Source organism: Ambystoma mexicanum, chromosome 5p (assembly GCF_040938575.1).
Source record: "Ambystoma mexicanum isolate Mex_15411 chromosome 5p, UKY_AmexF1_1, whole genome shotgun sequence".
Classification (NCBI taxonomy): Eukaryota; Metazoa; Chordata; class Amphibia; order Caudata; family Ambystomatidae; genus Ambystoma; species Ambystoma mexicanum.
The window spans coordinates 34,819,344-34,841,977 of NC_090930.1; the positions used below are offsets into that span (position 1 = coordinate 34,819,344).

Below are 22,634 nucleotides of genomic sequence, written 5' to 3' on the forward strand. Positions count from 1 at the left end.
ACTTGACTACGCACCCCACTCCGGAGAGTTTGGTGGTGCAGGCGGCTACGGCCCCAGCAAATCAGGCGTCGTACCCTACCATCCCTCCTGATAGGGACAACAAACATTTTGATGGCTGGGCGTAGAAAGTGTTTTCTTCAGGGGGTGTGGCTTTACACGCAGCCAACTCCGTGTGTGCCTTAGCGTGTTTCACTCATACTCTGTGGAATTGTGTGTCTTTGGCAGCTGAACATATTCCTGAAGGGGAGGAACGGATAGTTTTCTTGCCCTCATTCAGGATGGCAAGGATGCCATGTGTGAATCCGTTTAGTCGGGTCTGGACATGGCAGACTGTGTCAGCCGGTCCATGGCGGCGAGCACCGTGATGCGCAGATTTGTGTGGTTGCAGAAGTCAGGGTTTGCTCCTGACGTACAAACCCGGCTTCTCAACATGCCCTTTGATGGTGTACATCTTTTTGGCAGCAAGGCTGACGAAAGCCTTGAGAGGTTGCAGACCTCCAAAGCTGCAGCAAAGTCGTTGAGCACTGCAGTTTGCCAACCTCTGCCTTTTCGTCCTAGGGGACAGCAATGGAGGTGAGGTTCCTTTCGATACTATTCTTCCTTTGGTAGATCGAGGGGAGATGCAAGTCAAATGGGCCACCGTAGAAGTACCAGAGGTGGAAAACAAGGTACTTGAGGTGCCAAGGTGGCTCGGGCAGTTGCCTCCTTGCCCTCAGGCACTGCCGCAGCCGCTTCAGCTCAGTCATGAGGCCATGTCCCGTGTTTCGCCGGTTGGGGGAAGGCTGTCGCAGCATCTTGTAGAATGGCATGCCATTACTTCAGATGTGTGGTTTCAGGAGATCATAGCCCACGGCTACTGTCTTCCTTTCCGGCAGAGGCCTCATGACAATCCACCAGGGAATCTCTCTTTGAAGAGTCTGGATCCGCTCCTTGCGCAGGAAATCAAATCCCTGCTGGAGAAAGGCGCCATAGAACTGGTGCCTGTAGCGGAGAGGGACAAGGGATGGTATTCCCCATATTTTTTGATTCCGAAAAAAGACGGGGGATTGAGACCCATCATGGACTTGCGTGGTTTGAACACGCTCCTCAGGAAGGACAAGTTCAAGATGGTTACTCTTTCTCAAGTCCTCTAGGCCCTTCTACTTCGGGACTGGTTGGTGTCTCTCGACCTCAAGGACACTTACTTTCATGTGCCGATTCATCCCAAGCACAAGAAGTACATGAGGTTCGCGGTTGGCGACTCGCATTTTCAGTTTCGGGTCCTGCCGTTCGGATTGACCTCCGCCCGAGGGTCTTCACCAAGCTCATGGTGGTGGTGGCAGCGTATCTCAGGAAAGGGGGGATTCACGTCTACCCCTACCTGGACGATTTGTTGATCAGGGCGCGCTCTCCTGAGCCGAGCAAGTCCTGGATCATCTGTCAGTCACCTGCCACTGCCTTCACAAGCTGGGCTTCTCCCTCAACTTAAAGAAGTCCCACTTGACACCTACCCAGCGGCTCCAGTACATCGGAGCAGTGCTCGACACATCTCTGGGGCAATGTTTGCCTCCCGAGCTGAGGGCTCATCACATTCTGCAGATGGTGGACAAGTTTCAATGTGCCCAGAGTCTCCCGGCGTTCGAATTCTTGAGGTTGCTCGGCCTCATGGCATCCTGCATTCTTCTGGTGCCAGAGGCCAAGCTGCGGATGAGATCTTTGCAGTGGGCTCTCAAGATGCAGTGGTCTCAGGCCTCTGGCAGGATGTCGGATCCAGTTCAGGTGCCACCCTCAGTCGCCCAGGATCTTCTGTGGTGGGCCGTCGAAGACAATCTGATGAAGGGGGCTCCATTTTGGCTACCCTGGCTGGAGGTGACGATCGTGACGGACGTATCCCTCGCGGGATGGGGAGCTCATGTCCAGACTCCATATCAATCTGTTGGAGCTGAAGGCCTTCCGGCTAGCCCTGAAGGCTTTTCTGCCGACTGTGCGGGGGAAGAATGTCCTGATTATGACGGACAATACGGTGGCCATGCACTACCTCAACAAAAAGGGGGGGCAGGGTCACTCCCGTTGTGCAGGGAGGCGATGCAGCTCTGTTTCTGGGCCATCCAGCAGGAAATTTCAATCTCGGCAGTTCATCAGGCCAGAGATTAAAATGTGGCGGCGGACGCTCTGGGCAGGCAGAGCACGGTCTCTCACGAGTGGGAGCTGGCTCAGGAGATTCTCCTAGAGATCTTCGCCATTTGGCAGACCCCACAAGTGGATCTCTTCGCCACCAGTGTCAACCGGAAGTGCGAAAGGTTTTGCTCGTGGGAATTTCCTCCAAGAGGGGCCTTAGGGGACACGTTTGTAGTGGAGTGGTCCTTCCCACTGCTGTACGCGCTTCCTCCAGTCCCCGTAATTCCGCAAGTGCTGCAGAGGTTAGGGAGGTTCGGTTCCCGAATGATCCTCATTGCTCCGGCATGGGCCAGGAGAACGTGATACCCGGACCATCTCGACATGTCTATCTGCCCTCCACGCCGTCTCCCCTACCGAGACGATCTGCTCTCACGGGAGGGGGGGGCGAGGGTCAGGTTCTCCATCCAGAGTTCAAGTCCCTCAACCTTCATGCTTGGCTTTTGAAAGGTTGAGGTATAAGGATTGGGACCTCCCTGAAGACATGATGGAGGTGTTGCTTTCGGCCAGAAGGCCTGCAACAAAGTCCCTGTACCGTTGCTGTTGGAGAAAGTTCTGTGACTGGTGCAGGGTTAAGAATGTGGATCCTTTTTCATGTGCCATTCCTGTGGTTGTCTTTTTTGCTTTTGTTAGCCCACAAGAGCCTGCAAGTGGGTACTATTAAAGATTACCTGGCGGCGCTGTCCATATTTAAGCGCTCATCTGAGGAGTGTTCTTATTTTAAGATTTCTTTGATTTCTCAGTTTCTGAAAGGGCTCACTAATGTGTTCCCGCCGTCACCTTTCCAGGTGCCCGGTTGGGATTTGAACCTAATAATGGGAGCTCTGTTTAAGCCTTTACATTCTTGTCCTTTGAGACTGCTGACCCATAAAACTGTATTTTGAGTTGCGGATACTTCCGCAAGCAAAGTGAGTGAGTTGCAGGCACTATCTGCCAAGCCACCCTTCATGGTGTTCCATAAGGACAGGTTTGTCCTTCTTTTCTTCCTAAGGTTGTGTCAGAATTTCATTTAAGCCAGAAGGTCATTCTTCCGGCGTTCTATCCTCCTCCGCATCCTGGTAAGGAAGAGGAGATGCTCCAAAGGGTGGATCCTAGGAGAGCGTTAAGCTTCTACATCTCACGCATGTCCCGGGTCAGAGTGGACGATCAGCTCTTTGTAGGATACGCTGGAAGGCGTTTGGGTCAAGCTGTTACTAAGCAGACCTTGTCCAGGTGGATTATCTTGACCATTTCGGGAAAAGCTACCGTCTGGCGGGCAAGGACCCTCCGGTAGGCTTGAGGGCCCATTCTACCAGGGGTGTGGCTGCCTCCACTGCTCTGTACTTCAAAAGGAGACAGTATGAGCCTTCCTGGGCTAGTTACCAGGGGACCCTTTTCCTTGCTTCACCTCCTCCTTCTCGTCACTGTCTCGGTCTTCTAAAGCAAGTTCTCTACACTTTCCTTCTCTGCTACCTTCGGGGCAATTCCTACTTCTCAGAATTCAGGGCCTCTGCACCTTCCTGCTCTCCCTTCCCCTAGGTCACAGACTTGACCTTCTCTGTCTTTCCCTTGTCAAAAGCCTTCCTCTTTGCTCCATCTGCCCTTTTCTGTTGCCAGTCCTCTTTTCCCCTTCCTTTTGTTCTCTTCTTCATTGTCCTTCTTTTTCTGTATTTCTCCAGCATGGGATCTTTGGATTCACATGCTCATGAATATTCCCTGTCGACAGACTGCAAATCCTCAGTAATCTTAAAAGCAGTTTTGCTTTAAAGTCAAAAACTGCTTGTCACTTTCAGAGTCTATTGCTGTCGTTTTGGTCATACTGCCCAAGCCAGTGGCATTCATCTTCCTATAGGCTCCTCCCCTAGAGGTCCTCCTCAGATTTTTACCACATGTTTTCATGCTGGGAGTCCTCAGAGTTCACTCTTCGAAAGACCTTGATTCTTCTATTTTTGTGAGAATTTTTCCATCATTTTCATCTCCGGTCATGGTGTAACCTCCGGTGGTGGGGACCTGTTGCCGGTAAAGATCCATTCCATCATCTGATCTCTTTTTCTTGAAGTGATGCCTTCTTCTTGGATTTGGGCCTTCACCACGCTGCATGGCAGACGTCCGCACAAGTCTCTCTTCAGGGCCTGCTCTAAGTGCAACCTGTGGTTGAACATCTTTTTCGATGATAGGCATGACAATTCCCTCTACTGCCGGCACCCAGACCATGATGGGGACAATTGTCCCATCTGCCAGTCCACCTCGTAAATTTGTCACGATCGTCACAGAAGGTTGGTGACTTGGCTGGAGGAAGTTGCCAACACCTCTGACAAGACCTCAGTGCGTAGTCATGCCTCTGCCCGGGTCAACAGGTTCTGTCTACGATGGCAAGGTCCACCGCCACAACTTTGGCTGCCTCATTGTCAGAAAACGGTGCACGTCAACAACCTCTCTGCTGATGAGTCGCACACCGGCGAAGCTCAAGTCTCCATCAGAATTACCAACCAACACATGGTCACCGGCCCATTTGACTGAAATTTTCATCTACCACCTCTTCGGCTCTACCATTTCGTCAACGGAACCCACTACATAGACTGTCCCGTCGACCTCGATGACTGCGATAACCATCCAAAAAAGTTGCTCTTCCTGCACAGCCGCCCTAAGCCGGCCCATCTTTGGCTCTGTCATTGATACCACAAGTCCCTCTCATCGCTGCCTTCCCCAAGGGTGCGAGTGTGCACAAGGAGATGCCACCCGCTCTCTCCTGTCTGTGAAGGCCAACCAAGGCAAAATGCTCTTCACCTTGTCATCAGTGGGTTCACCCGGAGCATTACCACCTGCTCAACTATTGCATGCATTTCAGACGGCGAGCCTCCAGGGTCTTTCTCCTCTGATCAGGAAGAGGTTGAGGATTCTTCTGACCCCATTCTTCCTAAGCCTCGTCTCTCTCCTCAACCACGTCCCACCCTACCACACGCAGCTCTAACAACCAGGTCCATAGGTATATCACCTAGAGACTTGTCCTTGGACATCCCTTCTACCCTTCACACATTGGTGTCTGAGCTCCAACAGCGTCTTCCTGCAGAAGCTCCCCAGACTGCCCCCTCTAAGTGTCCACCTTTGCCCTCATTGCTAGGCCCCTCTAGGAGTCCACCACCGCCTTCAGGACCAAGGACACATTTAGTGCCTTCTCCTCCGCCTAAGCTGTTTTTCGTACCTGTGGCTACCCTCATCGACAGACATTAATCCGGACACTGACACCTCCCAAGGTACCCAAGATGCACATGAGTTTGACGACCTGATTCCAGCTGATCGCGAGCCCCCTGATGTGGATCTACCCTATGAAGACTCTCCACCAGATGAGATCAGCTAGTTTCATTCACTGTTCAGATGTGCAGCTAAATTGTTCAATGTGGTCCCTGAAGAGAGGGTGCAGGGTTTACTTTTCCAAAGGAGAGAGTCCACTCAAAGGTGTATCCATCCCTCTGCTCAACAACATATGGGAGAATGGGTTATTGGATGTGAAGACTCCTTTCTCGGCTGTTCTTAAAAAGGACTGCCTACAGAAGAAATACAGAATCCTAAACTGTACCGTTCTCCGCCTTTGCCCGACTTTGTGGTTTCTGCTACTGCGAGGAAAAGGCCAACTAACACCTCCATGTATGCTCCCCCAGACCAGGAGGATACAAAGTTGGACGCATTTGGGAAACGCATCATTACCACTGCCACCTCCACCGCTTTAGCTATACTCTCCAGATATGATGGGGAGCTTTGGTATAAGCTAGGAAATATAAACTTCTTTCCTGAGGAACAAAGCGTTGGCTCTATTTCATGAAGGTGAGGTGGCTTTGGATCCTGTGATTAGTTGCCCTGTACATTGCAGATTGTTTTCCAACAAATGCGCAACTGGACAGTCCTCCACAGGCAAGGCTGGTTGAAAGCCACTAACTTTCGCCCTGTGGTTCTATCAAAAGTTATTGATATGCCTTGTGAGGGCGTAAACCTTTTCGGCAAGGCTGTAGATTAAACCCTACAGTCGATAAAGGCAGACACTGATACAGTGTGCTCGCTGGGTACTCTTCAGCAAAGGAGGCAGTCCTTTAGTTCATCCAAGGGCCATTTCTCCTGGTCCGTCAAAGACTACAGACCAGCATATCACCAACCTTCACGCTATAGCACGCAAGAGGCATACAGAGGACGTCCACAGTCCTACAGAAGGAGAACTCAACGTCGGCATGGCACATCGTCCAGAACAGAGACACCAAACTGGCCTGATCAGGACCAGGTCCCGGCTCCTCATTTCATCACCCCAGTGGGATGCTGTCTATCATAGTTTGTCAATGAGTGGTGCAACATCTCCACCGACAAGTGGGTGCTCAGCATTATCCAGCAGGGCCACATCCTCGTATTCCTAGGACAAGTGCCCCTCCATTCCTCCTGTCATGAGAAAGGAACAGCACCTTCCTCTACTCTTGAAAGAGGTTCAGGCGCTTCTACAAAAAGGGGCAATAGAGGCTGTGCCAGGACACCTCAGTGGTGTCCTCCAAATTGTTAGGGAGAATTCTCTTTAAGGCTAATTTCCCAAACCTAGTGAGTCCCCCAGCAGATTTGCTGGATTGTCTGGGGTTTATTTTTTTCTCCTGCTAAGAGACTCTTTTCCTCCCACTCTTAGACATGATTTGAGGTGTTCCTTTGACTTTGTATGTGTTTTATGGGCTATGGAGTCCTTTACCCCATAGGGCTTTATATGTTTTTGGTATGTGGGTTACAAAGCACCATCCGTGCCGTAACCCAGGGGTGTCGTAGCGACCCCCAAACAGACACTCCATACCCTGGGACTGACTACTGTCTCCCAGGGCATGTAAATTCACCATTGGCTTTACTAGTCTCATATTGTGAACAGAACCAGTACAAACCATCATATTGTGGACGTACTGGTTGGGGTAATTAGATTGCCCCGGGGTCTGTTGTTCGAGGGGGCATTGTCCAGTCCCCCCCGACCGAGTTTTGGCTGGTGGCAGTGGATACTACTTTTTATATTCGACCGCGAATATATTCCTATGGGATTTTCCCATTGTTCGAGGCTACCACTTTTTAATAGCCTTGAACATACCGCCGGTTTATTAAATTAATATTAATTCACCGGTTGGTAATTTTTGCCGAAACTTGGTTCCAAAATGGTGTTTGTGTTCGCTTCTGTGACTCCAACCCAAGTCGAGCCCTTTGTTCCACGTTTTGGCGGGCTTCTCCACAGAAGCCTCCAAAAGTGGTGCCACTCTGTCTGGGTACCACAGGGGGTGTGGGAGGGGCTTTAGGCACCCTGGACTGAGTTGCCTCGGCAACTCAAGTCGCATTCTTGTGTGATTGGCCCGGCTCACCTCTTAGCATGTTTGATTGACAGCTAGGCTGAATGAAAGGGGGTTTTCTGCATAAAAGCAGGGCTGTGGGGACTGGAACTTCAGAAGTCACCACAGGACCTAAAGAATCCCAGGAGGGAGAAGCCAAGCCGACCTGCAACGACGACACCATCGGTGGAGCCCTGCGGAACCGTCTCACCACTTTTCCCGACGACAGAGGAGATCTCCAGCCCGGAGAGTCTTCTTCCTTTGACTGGTGGGGATAACCAGTTTGCCCGTCTTTTCACATTTCTGGACCATCTTGTGGCCGCCTTGCCCGTGCCAAGCACCCCGGCAACCGGAATACCACAAATCACCACTACCGCAAAGAACAGGGTGGTACCTTGTAACCGGGAAACTCTGCGGCTGGTTTCTTCCCTGGCAGCGCAACGACCTTCAGCTTTCCTCCACGTCGAGACCTCCTCTTCCTCTGGACGAAACACTGACTTGCGCCCGCTGCCAGGAACAACTGCCCGCGCTGGAGCGTTTTTCCCACTTACAGGTACTGTGTCCCGCCTGGCTTCCCTTGCGACAGATCGTTCGGGGTGACAGTAAATCCTCGACTTTCTAACCTGGGCTAACCTGGGGCCTGTTAACTAACTTTTCCTGACTTAATCTCAATCTTTTGTGAACTTTCTACAAAGACTCTTTGGGCATTGGGCTTGCTCTCTCTAAGAGTGGGCCTGGCATTTGAACTTCCTTGCTTCCCAGTAGACTTTGTCTAACCTGCCTCACTGTGGATCTTTGAAAAGTATTGAAAATTGTGTGCTTTCATAACTTTCATTTCCTCCCTTTTTAATAATTTATTAGAGTGCCATCTTGTGTCAAGTGCTCACCTCTGTCTGAAAATAAGTGGTGTTTCTCATTAAGACTTGTCTAATAAGTAATTAGGGTTGTATATATATAATAGTGACTGTGTGTTGAATTTATTTACCTCTCTTTGTGCTAGTGTAATTTACAAGTGTGTCTTTTAATAAAGAATTATATACTTTTACACCAAAGCTCTGGTCAGTGTTTGCTTGTGCTACTGTGTCTCTGTACCTATTGTGTATACTCTATATACTGCCTAAGAGAAGTCTGACTGCTCAGCCACAGCTACCAGGTAAATCCCAGGTAAATCTGGGTGGTACAGACTGCTACCAATTGGGTTTACTGCCAATTGGGTTTACTGCCAACCACCTGTATTCCTAAATCTTTTGCAGTGGCCCCTAAGGGAACTTCACAGGTTTCTGCCTAACACAAATACTACTTAGTTAGAAGGAAGTCGGTTGGTTGGAGGCCCATCCTCGACCTGAGACAACTCAACACATTTCTCAAGTCCCAAAAGTCCTGGATGGTCACGTTGCAACACATGCTCGAGAAACTGGAGCACAGAGACTTCCTGGCTTCCAAAGACCTAGCAGATGCCTACTTTCACATCCCCATTCATTGCATGCACCGACGCTTGCTCCGGTTTGTCGTAAATGGCAGACATTGTGATTTCAAGGCTCTTCCCTTCGGCCTCAAGTCAGCTCTCAGTCTCTTCACAAAGTGTCTGGTTCCAGTTCCAGCCCATCTATGGCATTAAGGGATCTAAGTCTACCCCTACCCAGACGACTGGCCGATCTGCGCCTGCTCTCGCCCGCTGGCCTTTCAGCACACTGAAGAGACCTTCGGGTGCCTTACTTCACTGGGATTCTCGATCACCTTTCTAAAATCATGCGTGGTGCAATCCTAGAACCCTCTCTTTCTACGCACACGTCTCAACACACTAGCATTTCTGGATTCCCGCTCAGTGGCCTAACCGCTCTCAACTCTTCGAGTGGCAACCATCCACTCCATTAAATCTCTGTTAGGGATGATGTCTTCATTCATCTCCCTAGTCCCTCATTACAGGCTGCACGTGAGGCCTCTACAACAGTTCCTGGATACTAGGTGGCAACAACTAACATGCTCCTGGAACAACAAGATCACCCTCATTCCAGTATTCAGGAGGGGGCCATACAATGGTGGTCCATTGGTCAGCATCTCACGCTAGGTGCTCCTTTTCGCTATCCAGCGCATCAGACCACGGTGACAACCAACACCTCCCTGGAAGGGTGGGGATTGCACAGAAGACAAATTCACGCCAGGGGGTTATGGCAACCAGAGGAGGAGGCGGAGTTGCACATCAACGCCTTGGAGTTGCAAACATTGTTTTGGGTTCTCAAGTCATTCAAACCCCAACTTGAAGGCAAGATGGTCTGCATCTTCACACACAACACGGCCACTGTGTTCTATATCGGGAAACAGCGGGAACCCACTCTTCCATTCTGTCCAAGGAAGCTCAAGCAATGTGGAAATGAGCGATAGATCAGAAGAAGTTTCTCATTCCTTTCCATCTTTGTCAATATCATAGTGGACTCACTCAGCAGGGAGCTACGATCCTACCACGAGTGGGAGCTTCATCAGGCAATTCTCCATGTGGCGTTCCCTGGAATCGGCCTATTCGCCATAGCAGTAAATGCACAATGCCATAAGTTTGCCAGACAGTACCCCCAACCAAGGAGTCTAGGGGACGCCACCTTGTTCCCCTGGGTGGACCAACTGCTCTGTGCATTCCCGCCAATTTCGCTGATTCTGCGAGTGATGAGGATACTCAAACAGACCCATTGCAAGATGATACTAATTTCTCCGGATTGGCCCAGGCAGATCTGGTACTCAGTCCTTCTACACCTGTCTGTGGCTTCTTGCATCAAGCTGCCTCCTCTTCCAGACCCGCTCTCCAGAGAGAGGAGGGTCTGTCCTTGAAACTGGCTCGGCTTGGCTCCTGCAAACCTAGAGTTTGGCTGTTAATTATTGCCCGCAGAATGTAAGGATATTCTGGCTAAAGCTAGGGCACCTCTACCCTGGCATGGAAAAGCACAAATGGATGCGCTTCTCTTTGTGGTCTGCTTCACAGGAGCTTTCTCCCCTTTGCATAACAGCTCCTCATATCCTGCTTACCTACTCTCCCTAGCAAAGGCAGTTCTTGCTCATGCTTCCATCAAGGCACACCTGGCCGCTAGCTCCCTATGTATTCGGACACCTAGCAGGCCTTCCTGTTAGTCTGTCCGGTTATTTGTTCTGAGATCTTTATTGGTAATTCCATCTAGCACAAGAGACGCTTCAAGGTGCTAGAGCACAAGACATTGCTCCAGGGCGGTCCCCTAAGCATTCGGTGCAGGTGCCTTTTCCTATCCAGTTCTGTGCGCCTAGGGAATGGGAGAGCTTCCGCAAAATGATTTTGGACATATTTGCTGCGGCTCCGTCCTCCTCGTCTTCGAATAAGGAGGCACAATGCTCCAGGGGGGTCCCTTGAGCATCCGGCGCAGGTGCCTTTTCCTACACAGTCCTCTGCGCCAGAGGAATGGGAGAGCTTCCACATAATGATGTTGGACACCTTTGCCACAAAGCTGGCGGCACCGGCCTCATCGTCTTCGAATAAGATGACTCATTGCTCCAGTGGGGTCCCCTGAGCATCCGGCGCAGGTGCCTTTTCCTACACAGTCCTCTGTGCCAGAGGAATGGGAGAGCTTTCACAAAATTACGCTGCACCTCTCTGTATATGGTGTCTATCTTGGCTTCAAATGTTGGAGGTTCAATTATATTTGCGTCGCTCATCACATACGCCTCACACTCTGTTCTTTGCAGATTTCTTCATACAATGTTGCTGCTTGCAGTCTTGGTTCTAACACAGACCAGTCTGCTATCAGGCTCCCCGACTCACCGGCTGTGCTGAATTTGCTGGCACTGCTTTGTTGTAGGAGCCAAGGACAGTACCACGGCAGCAATCGATCCTTCTTGCCTTGTCTATCGATGCAGGAAGACCCCGGGTACCTTCGACAAACAATGCACGATCCTTCCTGACTTGTCTATCGATGCGGGAAGACCCCGGGTACCTTCGACACACAATGCACCGTTAGTGCAGCGTTAATTGACGGTCTTATGTTTCTTATTGATATGATGTGATAGTTTATTTATATAGCGCCTATACACAATGTGTTTCAAAGCACTTCACGGCAAGGGAGGGAACAAGGGAAAAATACAATGACATTCTTACAGGCCATGAACACTAAGAATGTGAAATTAACTATCATACTCTGCCTGACGACATTTCAGATAGAGCAAGTGCAAAGACACAGATAGGAAGGAATGGCAAATAGACAGGAGACTCCCATACTAGGCCTGATGACATTTCTGGTAGATCCGGAATTTTACAAGAGGAGAGGGAGAAGGGATGAGAAGGAGGGAGAATAACAAAACAAGCGACTATCGTACTAGACCAGACAACATTTCAGATAGTGCTGGAAGAGGGGAAGGGGGAGGAGACAAACGTTGTTGGTATCATACTAGGTCAAGGGACTATTCTGATCGAATAAGTGCATAGAAAGAAAAGGAGGGCGGGAGGAGTGAGGGAGCGGGAGAGGAGGAGAGAATAGAGAATAAACAGTGAAAAGGAGCATAGAAGCAGAGGGGAGAGTGAATTCAGTTGCAGAGGTCAGTACGACACATAATGTTGCAGGGAACATAGAGTGTAGGCAAGGAATCAAGAAGGGCACAGCATGATTCAGGGCCACCCTGAGTGCGAGATCCCGGGGAGGTCCAGCATGAGGGTTGAGAAGGTGAATCACAGTCAATGTGTCCATAAAGCCAATTCCAAGCTTTGGCAACAAGTTGATGATGGTGAGACAATAGTGAATCGAGACAACTCCTATAGTGAACTCCTGTATTCTCAAGGGCTCATAAAAGTAGCTGTTCTTCTCCGAAAAGGTCACAGGTACTCTGCCCCCCCTCCCCATCCCCCTTGCAACCCTCTCTGGTGTTGCCATCTTTCTCCTCGTATTAAATTGCCATCTTGAAACTGCTGCTTCCTCGTGTGTTTTGCCTTGCTCAGTGGGCATTCGTGCTCCGCCTTTTATCCTTGTGGGGAAGTGTGATGGAAGTCAGGTGTGTGTAATTATCAGTAATTGCCCGACTCTGCCTGACCCTTGTGTTTGGACATCTGAGATATATGGCTCTGTTAGTCTGTGTTCTCTCATAGTGAGCTGTCCGTGAGAAAGTGTTCATGTCGGGAATGGGTGAGGGGTTGAGTTCCTAGGTATCCTACGTGGTCGGATGGGGAAAAGGTGTTACAGTGAAGGGGATAACGCGTCTCACCTTTGTGTTCCACTTTCACTCCCTGAAGACCCTCATCCAGGTGACCCGCACTGGTCCACCGCCAGGGACTGGATCCAAAATCTATGGCCATGTCCTGGTCACCTGGATGACAGATCCCCGGGGACTAGCCAGGGAGACGCCTTCAGGGTGTTCACAGGGGGAGGGTACTGTGCCTCACTCGTCGGTGTCCCACTTCCACTCCCTGAGGAGCCCCCATCCAGGTGATCCTCCCGCACTGGTCCACCGCCAGGAACTATGTCCTGGCCACCTGGATGACAGATCCCCGGGGACTAGTGGGTGAGACAAATTCTGGTTTCTCACAAGTTCAAGTCACCCAGGAAACTTAACAGTTCTGAGAACTGTTCCTAGGTCTTTGACCAAAAAACACCTTCTTGTAAACTTGGGGCTGGGGATTCCTTCCCCACCTTTAGGCTCTCTCCTAGATCTTAGAATAGTTTGAAGTTATTTAAACTCATATCACAATCTCTTCTTGTGAACTTCTGTTGGCTCTCGTCGTGTGGGTACTATTGCTGGACTGCTCGGTCCACCCACTACAGGTTGCACCACTCGAGCCTAGGGCTTCTGGTTGCTCTCTCCTGGTTTGCTTTCCTGTTTCCAGTTCACTGGTTTCCTGGACTACAAGTCCCACAATGCTTCCTTGTTTTCCACTGGCTATTCGGCCCCTTCTGTTTTATCCCTCTGGCTTAAGCGTTACCTTGCTCTGGGTTTTGCAGAGTTCTTGGGCTTATTGATTGTCAATTGCTTTCGACCGAATTGCTTCTCTGTGTCTTACGTGGTTACATATCACAATGGCAAGCAGCTTTCTTTTTCTCTTCTTTTGCTCGCGCCGGATCCACTGTGTCATACACACATTCACACATGATTGCTTTTACAATGGTATTGGAGATTTCTTGAAGACTTTCGACACAGTGCTGGTAACCACCCTCAGCACCTGACCACTTTAACATTCTCTCCCTCTTCCATTGTGTTAGGTATCATAACAATGGGTTCTCCTGTGCCGTATTTTTAGCTTCGCTGCAATGTTGCACAGTACACTTCTAAACTCCCTTGCGGTTACTCTCTAGTCAACGTTTCGGAACAGCAGCTTACCCGCGAGAGTCAGAGTTCCTGAGCTTGCTTCTGAGTTCACGATGCGGCTTCCCAGCCCTACAAGAGGCTCCGTCTGCCCCTGAGGCACTCCTAAGAAAAGGCCTTGTCGCGGGAGAACGAGCGCAGTTCACTTTTTTGGATCATGAGGTGAGAGGTCTCCACCCTCTGCCTCCGCACTGTTGCCTTGCAGACCGTGCAGGGAGCACCAGCTCCTCGCCACGCAAATCCTTCTATCAGTCTGTCCTGGACTTGAAAGGTCTCGGATTCCTGCACCTCAGCTTCCCATTCTATCTCGCCGCCTTCTCCTGCTCTCAGGATTTCCAGGTCCACTCTGCTCCCTGGCAAACTGGCTGAGGGACTCGGAAGGGATCCTCTGCTGGACTCCGCCATGCAGCCTCCTTTCTGCTCTCCTAACTGCCTCTCTTGTTCTGTGCACCACCTTTTATACTCTCAGTAGTTATCAGTGACTTTCAGGTGTGGGTGATTGTGACTGAGTGGCTGACCCTGCCTGGCCTTATTGGTGGGACAGGGCCATTGCATATCCGTCCTCCTCTTCCTTGTCTGAGTAGGTGGGTTGATAAAGAAAGGAAGGGAATTATGGGAGTTGTAGTATCCCATAAAGGTAGAGGGAATGTGGGGTAAACAACTATCCGGAAATGGGGGATACCATGTCTCACTCTCAGGTGTCTCTTTCCCACTCCCGACGACCCCCTACCCAGGGAGCATGTTATTTCAGAACCCGATTTAAGTGTCCTATAGATTCTTTGAGTAACTTAGTCAAAGTCAGCCAAAGCTGTACCCAGTGGACATTGGGCATTTTAACTTTACAGATGGATACAAAAGACAAAATAGCAATAATGCAAGGTCAGTCAATTCATCTATCAATTAAATTGTTCATTTGAGAACAGTCCAGTCTCATACTACAGATGAAGATATAATCAACAGCCCAGTCGCCCAAGTCTCTGTTTCTTAGGGCTTCATAGATACAGGGTTTTAAAGCGAAACATAAAATAAACGCATAGGCCTTTAGGATGTGAACGGTGGAATGCAGCATCGCCTCAGTCTTCCTGGAGTGATCTAAGACTTCCTTCCTGTTGGGGTGCCCCAAACAACCCCTATTACCTACCGGCCACTCTTCCGCCAATATAGTCATGTTGTATAACCTAGATGTCACCTGAAACATGTCATCTTTAAGCTTCAGTCGTCACATTTCTCCTGTGATATGCAAAGGCTTTACTGGCCCAAGTGGCTGGTTGACACACTGTCCATAGTCAGGTGGGTTTTTACCCACTTCTTGATCTAGTGATGCCCAAATACGTAACCACACCAAATTCCTGTGGTCTCACTGAGGATTCTCAACCCTGACGCCATCTAAAGTCATGACTTCCACAGCACGGTCTGTTACCCTGAAAATACACAGTGTCTCTTCAGACGTTTCCTTTCCCCAGTGACCCCACTGTTTTGAGTCCAGCTTTCTCTCAACATCCTTGAACTATATTCAGTAGCTTACCCGGGAGTTTATTTTGCTCATAGTGAAATACGTTTGGACTTTTCCACCATTGCTTCCTGTTGCTATCTTTATGGGATCTAGGCGTTTGGGAACACCAAGGCACCAGCACTGCTCAAGGATAGAACACTGCATCCACAGTCAGGTTGGGTCTGCTTTTCTTCCTATCGTCCTACATATCCTTTCAGTATTCTTTATTTATTTATTTGCATTTATAAAGCGCAGCAGCGGCAGCTCAGAGTCATTGTGGCGCTGTTACAGAAGAAATCATTTTGACAATACAAAAGGGTGATAAATTGTGCTGTTCATGCGGTTACAGTTGAACACCACGTAGTTACATATATTGGTTAAGTACTAACAGAATAGTGAGGTTTTAAGCATTTTTTTGGAATACGGTGTGGGATTTCTCATTTCTTATGGTAGTGGGCACTGCATTCCAGTTTTTGGGCGCCAGGTGTTGGAAACTGGACCCTGCAGCTTTGGCTCTCTTGAAAGCTTGTACGTAAACCTGGTTTGTCAAGTGAGATCTGATGGGTCTGTTAGAAAGGTTGCGGGTGATTCTTTCTGATAGGTAGGCTGGTGCATCGGAGGAGAGGCACCTATGTGTTATGGCTAGTGTTTTGAAGAGAATGCGCTCCTTTACTGGCAGCCAGTGTGCATTTATTCTCGCCTGTGAGATGTTTTCCCTTTTGTGAATACTCAGGGAACCCTGAGGGCATTGTTCTGTGTGATTTGAAATTTGCTGATGTTTTTTGCAGATGTGCCCAGGAACAGCGCATTGCAATAGTCTAGTTTAGTACCTCCTGTGGCTCTGGCTATGGATCGGCAATTTTTAGTGGAGAGGAAAGGGCTTGACAGTATTGATCACCTTGGTGGTGAGTGCGGCGGATGAGGCTATGGCATTGACTTGGCGTTACATGGATAAGGATGAGTCAAGGTAGACTCCCAGGGTCTTTTCAGCTGTTGAGACGGTGATGGTGGAGTTGTCTGTTAAATATTTTGTATTGCAATGGGAGCTTGTTGAGTGTGTCTGAGTAGGTTTTGGTTAGTGCTGCAGCATCTTGTTCGTATTTGTGCCTGTTAGAGGGCGTAATACCAGAGTGTTGTCACCGTAATTGGTGTATGCTATGTGGTGGCAGTCCAGATCGTTGAAAAGCGGGAGGGTGAAGATATTGTTTAGCGTGGGGGCAGTGCATGAGCCCTGTGGGATGCCGCAATGGATGGTAGTGGGGGAGGCGCATGCAGAGTCGGAGAAAACTTTCATGAGCCTACCGTTTAGGAAAGATGCTACCCAAGCAATTGCCTCTGGTGAGAAATGGGCCATGTTTTTTAGGTGCATGCCTAGAATATCGTGGTCGACAAGGTCAGAGGCAGCAGACCTGTCTAGGAGAAGTGCCGGCTTGCCTTTGTCCATGATGTCGCCAAGTTGCATTTTCAGATTGAGTTGGGCGTGTTCAGTTCCGTGTCCTGGACGGGAAACCTGATTGTCTTTTTCCTAAAATGTGGTTTTCCTCTAAGTATTGCTGGATTTGCATACATGCAACTTTGTCCAGTATTTTAAGCAGGAATGGGATAGTGGTGATGGGCCTGTAGGTATTGGTCATTTCAGGTTCCAGAGGTTTTTTTTGAAGGAGGCACACCCAGGCTTCCTTAAGGCTGTCAAGGACAGTGTTTGAGTTGAAGGATGCGTTGATGAAAGACTTGAGAAACTGGGCAAGTATTTCTGCAAAGTCTCTACATACTAAAGATCTTAACATGGTTTTTACGCTCCATCTTTAAACCTCCCAACTTTGTATCCCCAAGTTCCCGGGTGTTTCAGAGTTCAGACTTTGGTTTTGGTCTTCATTTGTAGTATGTGATGCTTCTGGGAATAAAATCCTTACTTAAGTGGGTGGGCTTGCCATGTGCTCGTGCTGCTTCAGTTGTCGTCTGGCGTTGCTTCCACTGGACTGTAGAGGACATACCACCTTAACTAATTGGAATGTTAACGTTGTCATGTGTGGCTTTGTGGATATCACATGATGAGTCTGATACGATTGAAGCTACAGTGAAAAACACAAGCAGTACATAACCCTGAATGATGTAAGGAATGTATGATTGGGCAAGGGCTTTTCAGGAGTTATAGGAGAAAGAGTGAATTGAATGTGGACAGGACGCAGTTCCTGAATGTCTTCATGTTGTAACTCTAAATACATTGTTTTCTTCCCAGGGATACACCACATATGGCTCTCAGCTGAGTCTCCAACAGCACCCATCCCAGCCTGGTTCCATGGTCCCGCCTGCCTACTCCGGTCAACCTTACCAGAGCCCACACCCCTCTGCAACGCCAGGATTGGTGGACCCAGTACGGCAAATGCAACAGAGACCGAGTGGCTATGTGCACCAGCAAGCTCCCGGATACACACACCCGATGCAGACGACGCAAAGGTACAAGCTCTCACGACTAGACACACTTTTGATAGGAATTAGTTTATTTTTGCAGCTTTTCCATCTCTTATTTGTGTCGCTCAGCATATATGCGAAGTGAAGAGGGGGAATTCCTTTTCTTATTTTTTGTAATGTTCCTATACCTGGTGAAACCCAGACAGGCAGTGGCAAAGGTAACATATTTGTAACCATTTTGGTTGCACGCTTGTGCCCCATTTCATTTTTACCTGCTTGACAGCCATGTACTTTAAGCCTGAGCCTTATGCTTTACGAACCTTGTGGCCGTCTTCCTCCAGTTCCGAAGTAGGCAATGGCCATACATGGTCATACACATTTGCAGGCTCTGTCCAGATATCTGGAAGCAGGCTCTTTGTGCATGCCAAGTACTGGTTCGGGGCTGCAGAAAGCCCCAATCCACACAAACCTTGTAAGAGTCCTGGCTGTACTTGATTGGCCAGCCGCTCAAAATTTGTTTGCTGAAGTTCCTATTTTGCTGGACTAACGACACCCAGCCCAAGGTTTAGTATATTAGATGGGGATCTGGAGCTATTCTGCAGTTGACCAACGAAGAGCCGACACTGAGGAACACCGGAGGACTGCTGCTGGAAATATCATTGACCTAAGCAAGCCACTTGAAGGTCTGTTTCCATTGTTCTTCCCTACCTTGAACCGGTGGGCATAACCACCATCATCCTAAGTGGTGACATCCCCTTTATGGGAACCTATGCAGCCTGATGTTGTGAACTGTGAAGTGCATCCTCTTAGCGGGCCTGGTGCATTTCTGCTGTTCTTCCGCTCTTTACCTAGAAGAGGAGCTCTGGTGGAATCTGAGACCTGTGGCTGTTCCTCCTCATGCCTACAGGCCCTGTCACTCAATTACATATAGTGCCCAAGGTGCTGTGGAACATCTTGTGAGTCATCAGAGAGTCTTCCTGCAGCATCAACCAGGTCAACCCTGCATGTGATCCATTCTTTAACGGTAGGAGACTAGAATTGCTGAATTGCCAGACCCCTTTCAAATCTGGCTCCAAAAGAGGACACGCTGAACCCTTAACCCTCGGACCTTCAGTGATAGAATCGGCATCATTGTTACTCACCGCCCTCCAGGCAGGGTCTCTGGAAGGAGAGCCTCAGATCGGTCAGGCAATGGCAGTAGGACAGGAAACCCTCAGAACTCCAACCTGGGTTCTGCCTGAACCCAGGCCTCCTCAACTCGAGGGAGCTCTTTCGAATGATACACCCGACTGCTGGTAAGAGGTAACAGTCAGAGGAGTGATTCACACCAAAGAGCGGGGAACACACGCACCGCTTACACCCAGCTGTAAAGAAATGAGCACAAATTAGCAGCATAGCCAAAACAAATGTAAACAAAATCAGTCCTAGGAGTTGCCCAGTCCACCTTAAAGTGAAGGAGTCGGAACCCAGAGCACAGATCTAAACAAGACAGAACAGCCTATTTACCCTCCTACTTCTATCTAATATTCCAGAGATATACTAATTAAGGAGAATTGCAGCTCACCACAGCAAGATTTCTAGAGGTCTGAAAATAGGGACAAAGAATTGGAAAACACGGACGGCACAAGGGTCGCCCTAGGTCCGTGTTGGTGCTCTTTATCGGCAAGGCATTCAATATGTGCACTTTAAGGAGCAATGGTTGTGAAGTTCTAATTGTCCAGAGGAGAGTAAGTAACCAATAATGAGTGGTTAGGCTCTTGAGGTTGACTGAGTGAAAGTACTGGTGTATTTAGTACTGAGGTTGTAATGTACATGTATCCCAGGAATAAGAGAAGACCAATAGCTTAATACGTGTTCCAGACCTTACCGTATGCTGTGAGTCGTCAATGGGCATTTGTTTCACAGGCGGCTGCTCTGAACCGAAATGCAATCTGTTTCAGCTCCAAGACGGCAGAGGAAATGGAATGTTGGAACACGTGAATAATCCAAGGACCGTAGTCTGCAGTTCGAACCGGGAAACAAACACGGCAACAGGAAAGCGAGTCCGATTTGCGGAAGATCCGAGGGCAATACGTATATGGTGTCCGAGTCGGCAACAGGAGTTGAAAATAGTATTATGTGCGGGAGGAAGACCGTAGGAACGGTACGCTTCAGGACTAAGGACAATAAAGGTTTGTAACGCTACAACAAGAAGCAGCGTTGGCAATGTGCGCACCAGTCTTATGGGTTGTGTTTGGGGCAGAGACCCCGAATTTCCGTCAAAGATGGAGTCACGTGTCCCATCATGTGATGTTCCCCCCCCGCTTTCTACGTGTATTGGAAGCTAAACCGAAATGCCACAGCAACTTCAATCGCCGCCAGGTTGGTGCGGACATGCGAAAATAAAAGTGGTAAGATCCGCTGTTTGGCGCGAGCCTTATGGCGCTTCAGTCGGTTTGTAACAGCCGTTGTCCCCAATGGCCTTGTCTTACCTGGGGGTGTTGACTTTTGAGGGGCTAAGTGCACACCTATTTTGAAGTTTCTCTATCCTCCATTCATCCCAATTGGTTCAAAGTCCGATCTTAGAGCTACCTGGACCTGGCCTTTGGTGGTGGAGCATGAGCTTGTTCATCCTATTTAAGATCCCTCCGGATGACTGAGATAGTGTGATGAGGCCAGTCACCTGGCTTTGTCAAGATCGGAGAGCCTTGTCCTAACCTCAAGAATGGTGGAAATTGAGAGGCTGACTTTTTTGTTGCCAATCCTGGTGCCAGCATATTTCTGTGCAGACCACCTTTTTATCAAGCCTTGCCTCCAATATTAGAGGCTTGCCAGTTTCTTTCAGTTGTTCATAGAAATACATCATCCAGTGCAGAAGCTGAGAAAACCCAGCCAAGAGGGAGCCCAGATCCAGCGCCCCACGTCTGTGAGGTAAAGTCGCCCAGAGTGAGAACCCCCAGGAGAATCTACAAGACTCTTGCAGACGTGCCCCTCCAGATATAGAGAGAAGTCGAAGACATGTCCGCTCGACTGAGAATCTTAGCACTGTTGCCGTAGGACAATGTTTCTCCAGCATAGGAAAGCCAAGACCCAGGGGACAAAAAGGGGAGCAATATGCAACATTTCCGGGAGAACATACCTCAGGGAGGCCTGGAACCAGGCCCCACAACACAAACATGGCCTACACTAGTCTGCCATTTCCTCTATACGACCGACCTGTGTGGAGAAAATGGTTGGTGGTTTCAGTGAGGAGAATATAAGCTGGAAAAAGGAGGTGTGGGTTATTCGGTTGAGGACAGAACTGAAAGACGAGCAAGAGACAAGCAGGAGGAAGGCTGGCTCTGCATGGTGTGCGGTACAGACCTGCAGTGTGCACTGCCCGCTCACCCTTGTCATCTGCTGCTTGGCCCCTGTCCCTGCCACCCTGGATTTAAGAAACATCGACCGGCGCTTGACATCACCACTGCTGCCTCGGGCTCCTGTGTGCTGTGCTGCTCCCTGGATGTGCAGGAGCAGTCAGGCGATGGTCGACTGCCATTTCAGGAAGTGCCTCTAGAGCGTCCTCAGCCCTGGGCGTCCCATTCAAAGGGCAGCCTTCTAAGGGCTTTGACTACACCTGTTTGCCCCTGTTCGCACATGGTCCACTAATTTCCTTGCTTTTCTGCTTCCCAATGCGACTGGATTCTCATTCTACTCGTGATCTCATTGTTACTTAATTCGTACTCTTTAGTCCTCCCACTTTCCTCAATGTCTCACCCCATTCCTGTTCATATTTGCGAATGCTCTTTTTCACCTCACCAATCCTGCACTCGCCCATTCTCCAATCTTAGTTAATCTCAACCCCTACCTGGTCTCTTTTTCATATTTCTACTAGTCTCTGGAACACTAGATAGTTGTATAACAAGTACCCTTGGCCTTAATTTCTTCTCTTGGCCTCAAGTTTCCCACGGATGGAGCGCCCTCTTAGAAACCGGCTCTTGGGACTTGGATTTCATCTTCTAACAGTCACTCTGGCTTCTCTCTTTTCCTCTAACTTCTCTCACACACCTTGCCCCAGTTGTTGTAGTAGGTGGGGTAGGCATTCTTTCTTACTCTTGGTTACACCAGGTCTCTCCTGGTCCCTTTACGTCTTTTTCATCTTAGGAGTATCACTTTGCTTCCTTTTTTTAAACCACAGCCAATCTCTTTCTCCAGCATGGGGTCTGGCATGGATTCACATGCTCATGAATATTTCCTGTCAGGCTGGAAAGCCTCTGTAAAAAGGAAAGCACTTTCGCTTTAGCTTAAAAACTGCATTTCTCCTCTAAACCAATCACGGTCCTTTGTGGTCATACTACCCCCATTCTGATGTCCATCTTCAGATCTGTTATATCATGGAAAGTGTCAGTCTTCTGATTTTACAGCACATTTCAGTGATGGGAGTACTCTCTTCTTGGTCTTAGAGCCTTTTTTGAGATTTTGAGTTTTTTCAATAGGATATAGTAATTTTTGTATCGATTTTATTCCATCGTTGGACCGTAGGTCGACTACTGGCGCAGAGATCCATTGTTGTAAGAAACCCAAAGGTGTCTCACTTACTAGTCCCCAGGGATCTGTCATCCAGGTGGCCAGGACACAGCCATCGCTATTGCATCCAGTTCCTGAGGGTGGACCAGTGGGGGAGGATCACCTGGATTGGGGGGGGGGGGGGGTGGTCTTCGGTGAGTGGTGAAAGGTCATCTACGGGCGAGACACAGTACCCCATTCCCGGAACACCTTTTCCCCACCCAACCCTGTAGGATACTTAAAAACTCTACCCAAACCCACCCCCCTTTTTGACACAAACACTTTCTTACATTGTAACAGACTAACACCAAAGCCGTTTACGTGCCAAAACATGGGTCAGGCAAAGTCAGGCAATTGACAACAACCACGCACACCTGACGTCCCTTTTCCTTCACCACAGGGATAAAAGGCAGTGCACAAAAGCACATTATGAGCCAGGC

The 22,634-nt window shown here is 49.2% G+C and overlaps 1 protein-coding gene across 5 annotated transcripts in view; it reads left to right on the plus strand.

Moving 5' to 3' along the window:
- The window catches only part of MED12 (mediator complex subunit 12), a 1,704,158-nt gene that overhangs the window by 1,532,985 nt on the left and 148,539 nt on the right, over positions 1–22,634 (plus strand). For all 5 annotated transcript variants that reach the window (XM_069612388.1, XM_069612385.1, XM_069612387.1 and 2 more), the window contains exon 40: positions 17,498–17,715. In XM_069612388.1, coding sequence (XP_069468489.1) covers positions 17,498–17,715 — 218 coding nt within the window. The remainder of the gene's footprint in view (positions 1–17,497; positions 17,716–22,634) is intronic.